At 50.3% G+C, this 13,190-nt stretch overlaps 5 protein-coding genes across 5 annotated transcripts; 3 read left to right on the plus strand and 2 right to left on the minus strand.

Annotated features, from left to right (window-relative positions):
• Positions 1 to 360: 360 nt before the first annotated feature.
• ANOM_000672 (NAD(P)/FAD-dependent oxidoreductase) lies at positions 361 to 1,695 on the plus strand (the record flags this gene model as incomplete). Its single annotated transcript, XM_015545930.1, has 2 exons — positions 361 to 1,162; positions 1,211 to 1,695. The coding sequence occupies 2 exons, from the start codon at positions 361 to 363 to the stop codon at positions 1,693 to 1,695; spliced, it is 1,287 nt and encodes a 428-aa protein (XP_015411859.1).
• A 729-nt stretch (positions 1,696 to 2,424) lies between these two features.
• ANOM_000673 (uncharacterized protein) lies at positions 2,425 to 4,860 on the plus strand (the record flags this gene model as incomplete). Its single annotated transcript, XM_015545931.1, has 7 exons — positions 2,425 to 2,532; positions 2,593 to 2,679; positions 2,751 to 3,047; positions 3,098 to 3,509; positions 3,578 to 4,068; positions 4,122 to 4,586; positions 4,684 to 4,860. The coding sequence occupies 7 exons, from the start codon at positions 2,425 to 2,427 to the stop codon at positions 4,858 to 4,860; spliced, it is 2,037 nt and encodes a 678-aa protein (XP_015411860.1).
• Positions 4,861 to 5,120: 260 nt separating this feature from the next.
• ANOM_000674 (uncharacterized protein) lies at positions 5,121 to 6,843 on the minus strand (the record flags this gene model as incomplete). The annotated part of the gene is made up of 5 exons (XM_015545932.1): positions 5,121 to 5,291; positions 5,362 to 6,152; positions 6,201 to 6,218; positions 6,281 to 6,418; positions 6,495 to 6,843. 5 exons carry the CDS (start codon positions 6,841 to 6,843, stop codon positions 5,121 to 5,123), a joined length of 1,467 nt encoding a protein of 488 aa, XP_015411853.1.
• Positions 6,844 to 8,979: 2,136 nt separating this feature from the next.
• Positions 8,980 to 10,955, plus strand: ANOM_000675 (putative very-long-chain acyl-CoA synthetase family protein (CefD1); the record flags this gene model as incomplete). The annotated part of the gene is made up of 2 exons (XM_015545933.1): positions 8,980 to 10,484; positions 10,538 to 10,955. Coding segments are annotated over 2 exons (1,920 nt in total), but the record flags the coding sequence as incomplete, so codon positions are not given.
• A 106-nt stretch (positions 10,956 to 11,061) lies between these two features.
• Positions 11,062 to 12,675, minus strand: ANOM_000676 (flavin-containing monooxygenase; the record flags this gene model as incomplete). Its single annotated transcript, XM_015545934.1, has 1 exon — positions 11,062 to 12,675. One exon carries the CDS (start codon positions 12,673 to 12,675, stop codon positions 11,062 to 11,064), a length of 1,614 nt encoding a protein of 537 aa, XP_015411855.1.
• Between the last annotated feature and the right edge of the window lie 515 nt (positions 12,676 to 13,190).

The following is a 13,190-nucleotide window of genomic DNA, read 5'->3' on the forward strand; positions in this document are numbered from 1 at the left end:
GCTACTATTGATATAATTCATATGTTGTGTAAGAGTGACATTCTGTGATGGTTTTAGGTCAGAGAGCGCTCATTGTTATGCCATAGTGAGGGTCCGGATGAGCAATGCATGACTGATCAGGATTATCACGGATCATGATATTCCTTTGGACAACACCATCAGCTACTGTACAAGCTGTATATATATATACTACTAAAGAACACCAAGTCAGTTGCCTATATATAAGCAGTGTTGTTCGTAGTTCGTCGAGAAATAAGTTGTTGATATCACCCGCGATATAAAAATCACGACCCCCTCCCAAGCCCCTCATCTGAATAAGCGATCGACACCAACTCATAAAACCATCCACAACACACTAATATGGCAGAAGAAGATATTCTCATTGTCGGCGCCGGTATCTTCGGCGTCAGCACCGCCTACCACCTAGCATGTAGCAGTTCCAACCCTTCTCGAATCACGCTTTTAGACCGCGGCGCCCCTCCTTCCACGCCGGCCGCATCGACGGATATCAACAAGATCATTCGCGCGGACTACTCCAACCCACTGTATATGAGTCTGGGGTTCGAAGCCATCGAGGCCTGGAAGTCGCTCCCGTTTTTCCAGGACGCGGGTGTCTATCATCAGTCAGGATGGATTGCGATGGATGAGAAAGACAGTGATCTGCCCCACCGTATTAGGAAGAACTTTTCAGAGAGTGGTCGCGAGGATGTGATCGTCGACATGACTGAGGAAGAGGTAAAAACTCGTTGGGGTGGACTGCTTCAGAGAACTGATTGCACTCCGTTTGGGTCATATTATTTTAATCCCTCGGCGGGATGGGTGGATGCTGGGAAGGCATTGGCCATTATGGCGAATGAGGCCGTCAAGATGGGCGTCAAATATGAGATCGGCGAGGCACGTAGGGTTGTCCGCGGAGAAGACGGGGCGCAGGCAATCGAAGCAGACACTGGTGCGGTCTTCGGAGCAGACAAGATCCTCCTAGCAACGGGAGCATGGACAAGCCAGTTAATGTCTTCTGTTGAAGATGAGCTGGAGTTGCCTGACGAAGAGCGAGTAGAGAACCAGGCATCTGCTGCTGGCGTTTGCGTTGCTCATTTTCAGCTTTCGGAGGCTGAGAAAGAGACATACTCACAGCTACCGGTGTTTGTATACGGCGGACAAGGTTTGTTAAAACCGAACGATTGAACGGACATATGCTGAGAGCGAACAGGGGAAGTAATACCGCCAACGGATTCGGGGATTCTCAAGTTCACATTTGCGACGTCCGTTAAGAATATAGTCAGCACAACTTCTGGCCATGAGATATCTGTCCCTGTTGCAGACCAAACAAATGCTCCATCTGGTCTCCAGGAAGACTCGATCAATCTGATTAGGCCGCGCTTACCTCAGGTTCTGGACAATGGCCGCAAACCAGATTATTATCGCCTGTGCTGGGACTCTATTACCCCCGATCAACAACCACTCATCACTAGACACCCAAACCCTAGCCTCTCGAATGTGTACTTCGCGATAGGGGGCTCGTTCCACTGCTATAAGTTTCTCCCGACAATTGGAAAATACGTGGCCAACGTGGTGAATGGTGTGAGTAACGGCCCGCAGAAGGATCAGGCCTGGGCGTGGAAGCCAGCCCACGAAAGCAAAAGAGGAGTGCATGAGAAGCTGGTGCCAACGAGAGTGTTTCAAGACTTTACATGAGCCAGGCCCGTCTTTTACTGCGGGTTAGTGGCTTAGTTGAGGATGTAGGGCTTCGCTGATATTGGTAGTTAGCATACAGGGAATAGTGAAAGGAATAAGATGTCATTACCTTATAGGTCAAGCGAACTTCAGGTTCTGCCTAATAAAGGAGAGCTGCGAATTCTGAAGGGCATACTCATCTCTGATCAGGATATATCAAACAAGTTGGGGATGCATGCAAATATACACCGACCTCGCCGGCTATCTGTTTTCCCGCTCCGGTGAAATTCACCATCTATAACATTGCTTGTTTCCAGAGGAATCGTCATTAGCCAATAACACTTAGCAGCCTGTTTACAGAAGGCAAAGCTGACCGTAAGTCCTTGCCGACCGTGGTCTTTCTTTCCTTTTCCTTTGTTGTGGCATGCGTGATCGACCAAACCAACAATCACATTGCTTATCACCGCGATTTCTAGGACTGAAAGAACCACTAATTCATAAAGACTGCCTCTTCGTCAAGAAAGGTCAGCAGCTTGCTTCTAGGCAGAGCTGTTGGCCATCAAAGTCCGTGTCATTCAATGAGGCCAGGATATATCGACTCAGTATTATCACTGTAGGCCTCTCTCATCCTTAAGTGCAGAGACAGGGCCAACACCATTGACGTTCAATTCTCGGGAGCTCAGCGCTTCCTACGTCAGGCCGGCTCTTTCTCCCTATTTAGGGACCCAACGTGGCGACCGACCGATCGAAATGGATGACGGCGAGCATTTCTGCAATATCTGTGGGGGACCGCTGTCCACAAACTTCGTCCAGCATTCTACCTACGGCCCATATCTTACTAACGAAAACGACACTTATGTATGAAGCAAGAGTCTAGAGTTAACCAACGGTGATTCTGGTATCTGACAATATCTGCAGTGGCTTAAATTGACCAGGATCGTGCGTGCCAATGTTCATGATGGAGAGGACTCGGACGAAGAAGGCGCATACTATATTAGTATGATGGTGAGTATGCCCCTGTGAGCTACTGGTAATGAACTCTCAAACGCCACGACGTGTATACTAAGCAAATTAAGGGTACATACGAGTACGAGCCGTCCCGTATCTTTCGAACAAATTTGAATGGTCCTGAAAATGAGCTCGAGTTCGCCGCGTGGGATGAGGGATTCGCCGTTCACAATGCGTGCTTCATGATGCTTCTCGAAATGGGCATGGGTGACAAACACATGACCACAATGGGACGCGAGATATTTCTCCGAATGCAAATGCGTATGCCGATGAGCGATGGCACCGTTATCAACTGGGGTGATTGCTACTACGGCGGAGCTGGGCCATTCCAAGGACATAGGTGGATGGCTCTAGATGGATACGAGGTATGTACGATCAATACTACGTTCTGCTCAAGCTACTAACCGGATTCTAGTGGCTTGTTACAAACCCTGACTATGAACCGGACTTCTATGAGCTCCTGGAAGACGCAAGGCGCGACGGTCCAGAGGAGATTAATGCTAAATTGTGGGACGAGGCAAAAAGCTACCAATATGTTGATCCATTCTGGCGCTTCCCAGTTGAGCTGCGTCATGAGATCCTGCACCTTCTCCCGTCTGAGTCGCTCTTCGATGTCCAGCGAGCGAGCCCGGCCTTTTGTGCAGCTAGCACCTCATTTCCAAACAAATATTGGCACTCCGTGATTGAACACAGGATGCCCTGGATGGAGCACACTTCGCTCAACAAGATACTGGCCGAGATGGAAAGCCCAATGGACTATAAGAGTCTCGCAGCGCGGCTAATCGAGCTACTGTCACACCTGACGACACGAACGGACCGTGGGATGAGTATCTAGGCCTGCAGAACCGCCGTAGAATTATGAGGTGCATTGATCGCATTCTTGATGACATTGAAGAGTCTGTTGCAAGCAAAGACAACCACGAAGGTGTCTCAACACAGATCCTAAGCCTCTCCAGCTTTCGAGCAGTGACGGTCTCGTGGGATGTCTCCATTGATAAGAAGAATACAGACGTCTATATCAGACCTCTGATTGACAATCCGCCCCATCCTAAGAATGTCAAAGTGTATTTTGGGGCAGACAGCGACATGGTTGGTATGGAATTCTTCCTGGAAGGAGACAAGTCCGGTCGTCTCGTGGGCTATCAAACCAACTCGCTTCAGAGTGTATCATTTCAAAAAGACATGCTCATCAACGGCTTCGTCATATCGCTCGGTCCCATGCGTGAGTCCCGCGCAAGGTATACGATACAGGGCATTGCAATAATCACAGATGGCAACTACCATCGTCCCTATGCCAAGCTCGGTCATTGGACCAAGAATGACCTTGTTCACATCCTATGCGCAAGGACTATCGAAACGTTGGTTGGTTTCAGTGCGCAATACTCCGTTCGTATAAACAAGTGGTAGGTTCCTGAACAGCAATTGCTAACTCAACCTAGGAAGACCATATCGCCCAGTTCGGCATAATAGTCGCGGATCTAGCTACAGCCTCCCCGGGATTCGTGTGGGATATGGAAGTAGACCTACTGGGGACTACTCGCTGGATCGGCAATTGGCCATCGCCCGACAATGAGCCTGCGAGACTCATGCCGAGCCCCAAGCAATTCAGCACTAGGACCCAGGCTCCTGTACAGTTCCTTGACTTCTGTTCTTGTATGATCGATAGCATCGAGGCATTCTTCCCTTTCGGTCAGGGCAAAGCAATCGGCGGCTTGCTCTTCAAGTTTAGCGATGGAACTCAGAAGCTAGTCGGTAGAGCTGAGAACCACGAATCTATCTCAGAATTTGCATGTAACGAGGTGACGTTTAACCCGGGGAATGACCAGAGAATCACCGGCGTGGCTATCAATTGCACTGATAAACGTCTGGGACACCCCGAGCCTTGTGGAGTAAACAGCATCGTGGTAGGTAGCGAGTCATATACCTTGCCTTTGCTTTTCCCATTTTGTTTATTTAATACTTCAGGTACCATCGTTTGTCACTAATGCCTTTCTTCAACAGTTCATTACTGAGCCGAGATCGAATAATATGGTACTGGGATATCGAAGATTTCGGTCTTCGGGCGGCTACGACCTCCTCAAAGGTCCATACGAATACTGCGATAAGGAGCGTCCCACTGTCGGAATGCAGTTCATCTTCGACAAGGGAGTGATCACAAAATTAGGCCTTATGCACTAGCCAGCGACATATCCTTGCAGTCTACCGAAAGAACGCGATCAAGAACACCGACGACGAGATGGAATTGCGAGGCAAAGAAAATACAATAGGACCAGGAGATCTGAAATTACACATCAGGACTACGGTGGATATGATGAAGACACGATATGGGACAGGTAACTGGCATCTCGGATCAAGTGACGCTTTTGTATACCGTACATACAGCTCACTTAGATACATAGTTGGAATGAAATCCGTGGTCGAAACAGCTAACCCACAAACTAATAAGCGTAGTATAGCACCGATTCATCATTGCTCTGACGGATCTTCCTATTTGCCCGCATAAGCCATATCTTCATCACCCAGGCACTGGCCGCACAAGCCAGCGAGAACGCAGCACTCGAGGACATCGCCATCGTATACCTAGGTTCATCGGATGAGGGCCACAGATACTACAACCATTAGCACAACCGATTCAGTATAGCCCAGCAACCCCCACAAATGGAGAAAAACAAAACATACCGGAGTCCACACAAACGAAGCATTCGCAATCGTATTCACAATCGCCAACGACGAAGCCTTCTTCTCCTTCGTCTGTCCACAGGTACTACTCACCCAACCCAGCACGATACTATTCACCGCATAAGTGCCAATAGCGAAGACCACCATGGCGAAATATCTCGCCCCGGTGTTCAGCGTCGCACAACCCAGGACGAACCCGAAGATGGCAATCGCCTTAGCGACAGTGATATGCCAAGTCCTCTCGTTAAGTCTGCCGGAGCTCCACGACCAGAACACCGAGATAAGCCCGGCAATCAAGTACGGGGGGCAGGTGAGCACGAGCGTAATGGTTGTCGAGAAGCCTAATGTCTCGACGGCAGTGGGGAAGAAGTTCTTGAAGCCGTTTGCAGCAAGGTGCATGTGCTGCATGAAGGCGAAGAGCCACAGTTTCGGGTCGCGCGCGGCCTCCTTGAGTCCGCTGAAGGTGCTGGTTTGGTGGCGGGCGCCGACGGTATCTGCTACGATGCGGGCGTGGGCGAGTGTTCTTTCTTCTTCGGTGAGCCAGCGCGTGACGAGCGGATCGTCGGGGAGCGTGAAGATTGATAGGACGGCAATGACGAAGGTGATGGCGCCTTGCAGGATGAAGAGCCATTGCCAGCCGCTGAGCCCGGCCAGGTCATCCATGCCGTGGAAGATGCCGGCTGCGATGAGGCCGGCGAAGGCGGTTGCGAGGATGTTGCCTGTGTACAGGATCGAGATGCGAGTTGCGATTTCTTTCCGTGTATAGAAGATGGATAGCATGTAAAGAGCTCCTACGTATGGTCAGGCATGTCTGCGTAGAATAGCCAAGGTGGGCCTACCTGGGTAGTATGGGGCCTCTGTTATAGATAGCGTGAGTAAACAATCCACTGAAGTAGCTATTAAGGAAGGGTAAGCATACCAGTCACACCAAGAAAGAACCTGACCAGCAACAGTCCCTTGAAGTCCTTCGCAACAGCAGTAATAGCGCTAACAACCGCCCACAGCGCCATACACCCAGACATATACCACGATGGCCTCACCCTAGTGATCAACATATCTACCCACGAAGTCAGCCCACACCCCCATCCATTCCACCATCCAAACAAACCCCCCTCCAAAAAAGAAAAACTTACTACTCGGAATCTGTCCCAGAAGATACCCCACAAACAAAATCGAAACACAAGTCTGATACTCAGACGACGACAAGTCCAGATCCTCCTCAAGGTCATTCAACCGCGCCAAAGCGATCGCATTGCGGTCAAGGTAGTTGAGCCAGTACATCAGCCACAACGTGGGCATGATCCAAGTATCCAGTTTGCGGACCAGACGAATCTCCACGGGGTCTGTTTTCTTCCGCGCACCGGAGTAGTCGCCCCGGTGCTGGGGCGACTTGACACCATCCTGGCCCAGTGTGTACTCCCGGTGGACGGTTTCGGGCTTTTCGTCTGTGTTTGGGGGAGGGGGCTTCTCTGGGGGAGACATATTGTTGGGATGAGTATTGCGGGGTGGGGTAATGAATCTGGAAGGACATGGCTGGTTGATCATGCAAAGGGAAGCGCTTTTATACCTACTTGTTGACAGTCACATCGCAGATCACACTTGGACCCCCCAGATAGCATGCTGCATGCTGCTTTGAGAATCGCGGGGTTACATCCAGAGAGCCAAGAGCGGTGATATCTACCTCCACGGGTTAGCAGATGTTGCAACGAGCAGAGATGACCTATACTAACGAGGAGACAGCGAAGACGTAGGCTGGGATCGGCAAACTCTGTCCGAATATACCTCATACTCAAGCGCCAAATTGTAGCAAAACAAGAAGATGCCGAGTGTATCATCTGGCTTTTAGTATCATTTGGATCCTAGTCTGCTTTGTTAAGGTGTGGCAGAGGTGGTCCCATCAACGTGTTTCCCCAGAGTCCAAGCTTTGCACTGCCTCCCCCAGTCTTGGCTATGTATCTTTATCATCTCCGCAGCCAGATACGGCCATTGTTTATGCGGAGTGCAAGGCCGCCAGCTGTCCTTGGCGTGAACTTGGCAAATAGGATAACAAAAGGCAGTGGTGCTCGGCCGTCTTAGCACGAGTAAGGATTAGGTTCGGCAACGCGGGGACAAGATTATATGTGCTCGGCGGAGGATATGAGGTGTCTTTGACATTATTATTGGCCGGAGTGAACATGTCCGGCGAATGTTAAATAGGAGAATGCCATGGCCGATACGGAGATTGTATGTCCGGGGTGCTATCATATTAGTCATTTACAGTGCTGACTGACATGGTGGGACTTCTTACCTACAATATAGGATAAATAGGGATTTGGCCTATATAGGCTGAAGCCACCAACTGTGGCTGTGGTCCTAGCCATGACGATCTTTGCAGGAGAGTACGTAGTATAAAGATGCTTATGGACCCGGGAAAGTTGCGCTTAGTCGATAAGAATGGCTACCATTCTGCGTGCTCTGCCAATATATGAGCATTATATATCTTTCCATAATGCTTAAGTGAAAAAGCCAAACATCCATCATTTGGTCTTAGACAAGACAGTGCCCCCAGCACATCATGGGTTACAGACATCACACATATCACGCCACCATCGAAGTAGGCAGTCAACTGCCTAGTTATTGCCATTTCAACGGACGACTTTCAAATTCGTCACATCAATATATCGGCTGATTGGATTCACTCCCAGTCAGCTGGGGCTAAAAAGACTCCGCGGAGTATCTCGCCACCTGCATTTGTTACCATCGAGACTACCAGGATGAACCATGTTGAGATCTGATTAGTGATGCTAACAGACCCTGTATGGTTAAGACTGCTAAACAGGTTGACCCCCACTTACACCTACAAGTCGGGCCGAGCTATCGCCGATAGTGAACTTTAGGGCTCAACTTGTTGACTCATTGGGATCCCCACTCACTTGCAGTGGGACTGGAACCGCGAACAAACAGGAAAATGTTGAGAAACAAACAAACAGTGATCAAGGTGAATCCTCGTAAGAGTTCTGGGGGGCAGCTTGCTCCTCATCTGGCATAATTGTGTGGGGAACTGCATTAACGTTTAGACCCAGTTTTCCACGTCAGCACCAACCACTCAGCATCGCCTGATGATCTATAGCAAACCCGAGGCCTAGGGGCAATCTCCCAAACGGTGACCTCTCTCCTGAACAGTACCAAGGGTAGACCGCTTGTGTAGAATAATCATTTCCGGACAGTTCGAGACCCTATCTATGGGGAAGGAGCCGGGAGTAGTTGACATGACCATCGTATTCGGCGTCGTGGCAACTCTCCTCTCGGTATAGTATGTTTATGGAAAAACCGAGGTCGGGCGGACCCCGCATTTTATGCCTTAGTTAGTGAGCTTCCCCAGCTATGCATTACTTCTGCCATGTTGTTATGTCGAAGATCGGCGCCCTTCTTATATAAGGGGGGCATTGCGGAGCAACCGAGGGACATTGAATACCGGCTATAATAATGTACCGGCTGCGGAGTACAAGATCGTCAGTGTCTCCGCATTTTTATCAATTCCTCCATACACCTACTCTGCTTTGGTAGGACACAAGGATCGCCTTCCAGAATTCACTAGAGTACATACAATATGAGCATCGGTGCGTATGAGGATGAGCCTGGTTGATATCTTCCATACTAACAACATCCATAGCAGCTGCAGTCGCTGGTGGAGCGACATTGGCGGCGTACCTCAACGCCAAATTCCACATTTCCAAGGATGTCTCCGGCATTCTGAATGTCCGAAGGAGCGAGCGAGAGTATGCGCGCGCCGTCGCCCAGAAGAAAGGCAACGTCTGGTTTCTGTTCAACGAAACTGCAGCTCGATATCCCGACTTCTCCTGCATTTGGACGCGCGAGCGATCATACACATACCGCGAAACCATCGCATTCGCAAATCAATACGCACACTTCTTTTTATTGAAAGGCGTGAAGAAAGGTGATCTGGTGGCCTTTTATTTGCAGAACCGGGCCGAGTTCATCTTCGCCTGGCTCGGGTTGTGGAGTATTGGATGCGCGCCGGCCGCGATCAACTATAACTTGTCGGGCGATGCATTGCTGCATTGTTTGAAGATCAGTGGCACAAAGCTGGTGCTGGTGGATGACGATGATGAGTGCCTTGCCCGCATAGACGAGTGTAAATCCGCGATCGAGGGCGACCTCGGCATGGAACTCATTACTGTGAATCCCACGTTTACTACCACTGTGCTATCACAATTTCCCACCGAGGTTCCTGAGAATGGCCGTCTGGGATTGGGCATGAATGGCGAGTACCCGGCTATTCTACTATATACATCCGGCACTACGGGCATGCCGAAAGGTTGCGCCTTCACCATGTCCCGGTTATATACCACGGTTCTTCTTCGCTCTGGCGGCATGGTGGCAGACAAACCAGGCCCTGGCGGTGATCGTTGGTATAGCTGTATGCCCCTCTACCACGGTACCTCAGCCATTGCCATGATCAACTGTGTGGTAAGCGGAAGGGGCATTGGTCTGGGCAAGAAGTTCAGTGTGCGGCAGTTCTGGAGTGACATTCGGGACTCCGAATCGACATTTTTCGTTTACGTCGGAGAGGCAGCACGTTATCTACTCGCTGCACCGCCATCCCCTGACGATCGAAACCATCGGGTGCGTTGTATGTACGGCAACGGCCTACGCCCGGATGTTTGGGACAAGTTCCGCGAACGCTTCGGCGTGCCAGAAGTGGGAGAGTTTTTCAACAGCACAGAAGGCATCTTCGCCTTGTTCAACTACAACACGGGCCCGTTTACGACCGGCTGTGTTGGCCACCACGGACTGCTCATGCGTTTGCTACTGCACAACGTATTCATTCCCGTGGCGATTGACCCAAACACAGGCGATGTTCTCCGGGATCCTAAAACGGGTTTCGCCGTGCGGGCCTCTTACGAGACGGGCGGCGAAATCATCGTGAACGTTCCAAACAAAGAGGCTTTCCAGGGCTACTGGAAGAATGACGATGCGACTTCAAAGAAGTTCTTGCGCGACGCGTTCCGCAAGGGCGATATCTACTATCGATCCGGTGATGCTTTGCGCCGTCAATCTGATGGAAGGTGGTATTTCTTGGACCGCTTGGGAGATACGTTCCGGTGGAAGAGCGAGAATGTGTAAGTGGTGTTGATACTGGCATAACTAAGTAAATTGAGCTGACCTGGCAAAGTGCTACCGCTGAAGTTGCAGAAGTCCTCGGTCAATATCCCGGAATTCTCGAGGCCAATGTCTACGGCGTCACTGTCCCACACCATGAAGGCCGGGCGGGCTGCGCAGCCCTTCAAATCAGCCCAGAGGCTAAAGCAAATTTCAACTTTCAAGAGCTCGCCAAATTCGCTCGTTCCCGGCTCCCGAAATACGCTGTCCCTGTGTTCCTTCGCATCGTAGAGAGCTCGACCCACATCCATAATCATAAACAGAACAAAGTGCCGCTGCGAGATGAGGGTGTCGATCCAGATAAGACCGGGACTAAGGTCACGGAGGGCAAGGCAGATCAATTTTACTGGCTGGCCCCAGAGGATGTGTCATATAAACCGTTTGGACGGGGCGATTGGGAGGTCTTACAGAGTGGCAAGGCTCGGCTATAGAAGACTTGAGTATAGAGGCGATATATTCGTCAATGATTCCATGAATATCAATCTTCCTATATAATCTACAGAAACCTAGGCGTATGTAGTCATCCCAGAAGTGAGCCTATACAGTTAGAAATCCCTCCCATTCTTCCAAGGCCGGTCGACACTGCTGCTCATACAACGCCAGGCCACCCGGAAAGTTCAAATGCTCTCGCTTCTTGCCAGGTATATTGGCTCCCATGTACCAGGAGTCTGCCTTTGGCAGCAAGGTCATATCCGTCATCTGGTTCACCAACGCTTTCCACTGCTGCTCTGCTTCAGGGGTGGGCTCCACGTATGATAATCCGCTCTGGTCGATCTTCTGAATTGCATCAATGACCCACTGGCCTTGGAGCTCAATGGACACCGGGCCATTACTGAGAGCCGTAGGTCCGTGTACCCCGTAAATCCAAAACATATTCGGATAACCATGGCTCGCCATGCCTAAGTAATTGTGGACGCCGTCCTTCCACTCCTCAGCCAGTGGCGTACCGTCCGTGTTCTTCAGACCCATATTCGTGATGGGACCAGTGACTGCGTCAAAACCAGTAGCGACGACAATCGCATCGACAGGATAAAGGTTTCCATCGCTGGTAGCGATACCGGTGGGTTTAATCTCGGCGATCGCAACTTCACGGAGGTTAACAATATCCACGTTTGGTCGATTGAACTGCTCAAAATAATCCTGCTCCAGCGATGGACGCTTTGTCGCAAACGGATGAATCGGCTCCAGCGGAGCCAGAAGGTCCATTTTCCTGGGATCAACAATCCTCTCGCGTGTCTTCTTCACCCAGAAATTATACAATTCACGGTTCGCCTTCTCATCAAGCAAGATATCCGAGTAGTTGTCTAGAATAAAGGAAAAGCCGCCCTTCTTCCAGTTTGCCTCAAACAACGCCTCCCGCTCCGCAGCGGAAGCCTCGAACAGTTTTGTAGGTTGGAAATCCTCCAAATTTCCACTAAAGGTCTTCGCTCTGTCTTCGAAGACCTGCGGGTAGCGGGAACGGATCCGTGTCTGCTCCTCTGCCGTATAAGTTTCCTGGCCCATGGGAAGAGCCAAATTGGGCGTTCGTTGGAAAACAGTAAGGGTTTCTGCTTCCTTGGCCAATTCCTGGATGATCTGAACGCCAGTGGAGCCAGTTCCAATGACAGCGATCTTCTTCCCTTTAACATGCATGCCCTCCCGCGGCCAGGCTGAGGAATGATAAACATCCCCCTGGAAAGTCTCCAGACCAGGGAAATTAGGTACATAGGGCTTCGTCGACGTCCCGACACAGGGTAAAAAGAACCGCGCAGTGACGGTTTTCGAATCTTCAGTCTTTATCTTCCACAGGGCGCTGTCCCGGTCGAACTGTGCTCCGACCACTCTTGTTCCGAACTCGACATCTTTCTTGATATCGAGCACTTTATCAAGATGTTGGAAATATGCCTGCAGTTCTTCACGGCCGGGAAACCTCTCCTTCCAGTCCCAGTCCTTCCATGCTTCCGGGGCAGACAGCTGGTAGACAAAGCTCTCTGTGTCGACGCGAGCACCGGGGTAGGTGTTCCAGTACCATACTCCGCCAAGGTCTGGTGCGGTCTCATAGATCTTGCATTTGTAGCCTAGCTTGCGAAGCTGGTATAATAGGAAGATGCCGGAGAAGCCGGCGCCGACGATGAGGATATCGTAATCGGGTTTGGGATGGGATTGTGTCATCTCGCTTCTAAGATATGTGCGCACAGGTAAACGGGAAAAGAGGATGATTGGGAAAGAGAAATAAGTCGTAGCAAATATTTGCGTCTCTATGCTCTTTTATACCTTGACTTTCTTATCGACGGTGTTTGGCCCCCAATATATGTTGGATGTGTATAGCGCAATGACGGACCGAGCTGGGCAATCACTACTCTGGAGAGAAAGAAGAGACGCCCCCCATTCTGGGGCTTAGAGCTCAGTGTTATTGGTTGGCATTCTGCAGAGTAGGCTTGAGCACAGTGTAGATCCTTCTCTGAATGGCTTAGCCAGAGAAGAATAAGCACTAGTCATGTGTCTCCACAAAAGACACGAGGTGGCCAATAAAATCCTATATCTGGCGGGTACCCAAATCTAGCTAGGATAGTTGAGGTGTCTATACTTATCTATTACGAAGCTCTGTCATGTTTGGAGGCTTAGGGTTGCTCAATATCAGGTGCGATGAGATATCTCTATGACTAATCCCCGTTTGCAATAAGTTC

The sequence above is a fragment of the Aspergillus nomiae genome, assembly GCF_001204775.2.
Source record: "Aspergillus nomiae NRRL 13137 chromosome Unknown contig00007, whole genome shotgun sequence".
Classification (NCBI taxonomy): domain Eukaryota; kingdom Fungi; phylum Ascomycota; class Eurotiomycetes; order Eurotiales; family Aspergillaceae; genus Aspergillus; species Aspergillus nomiae.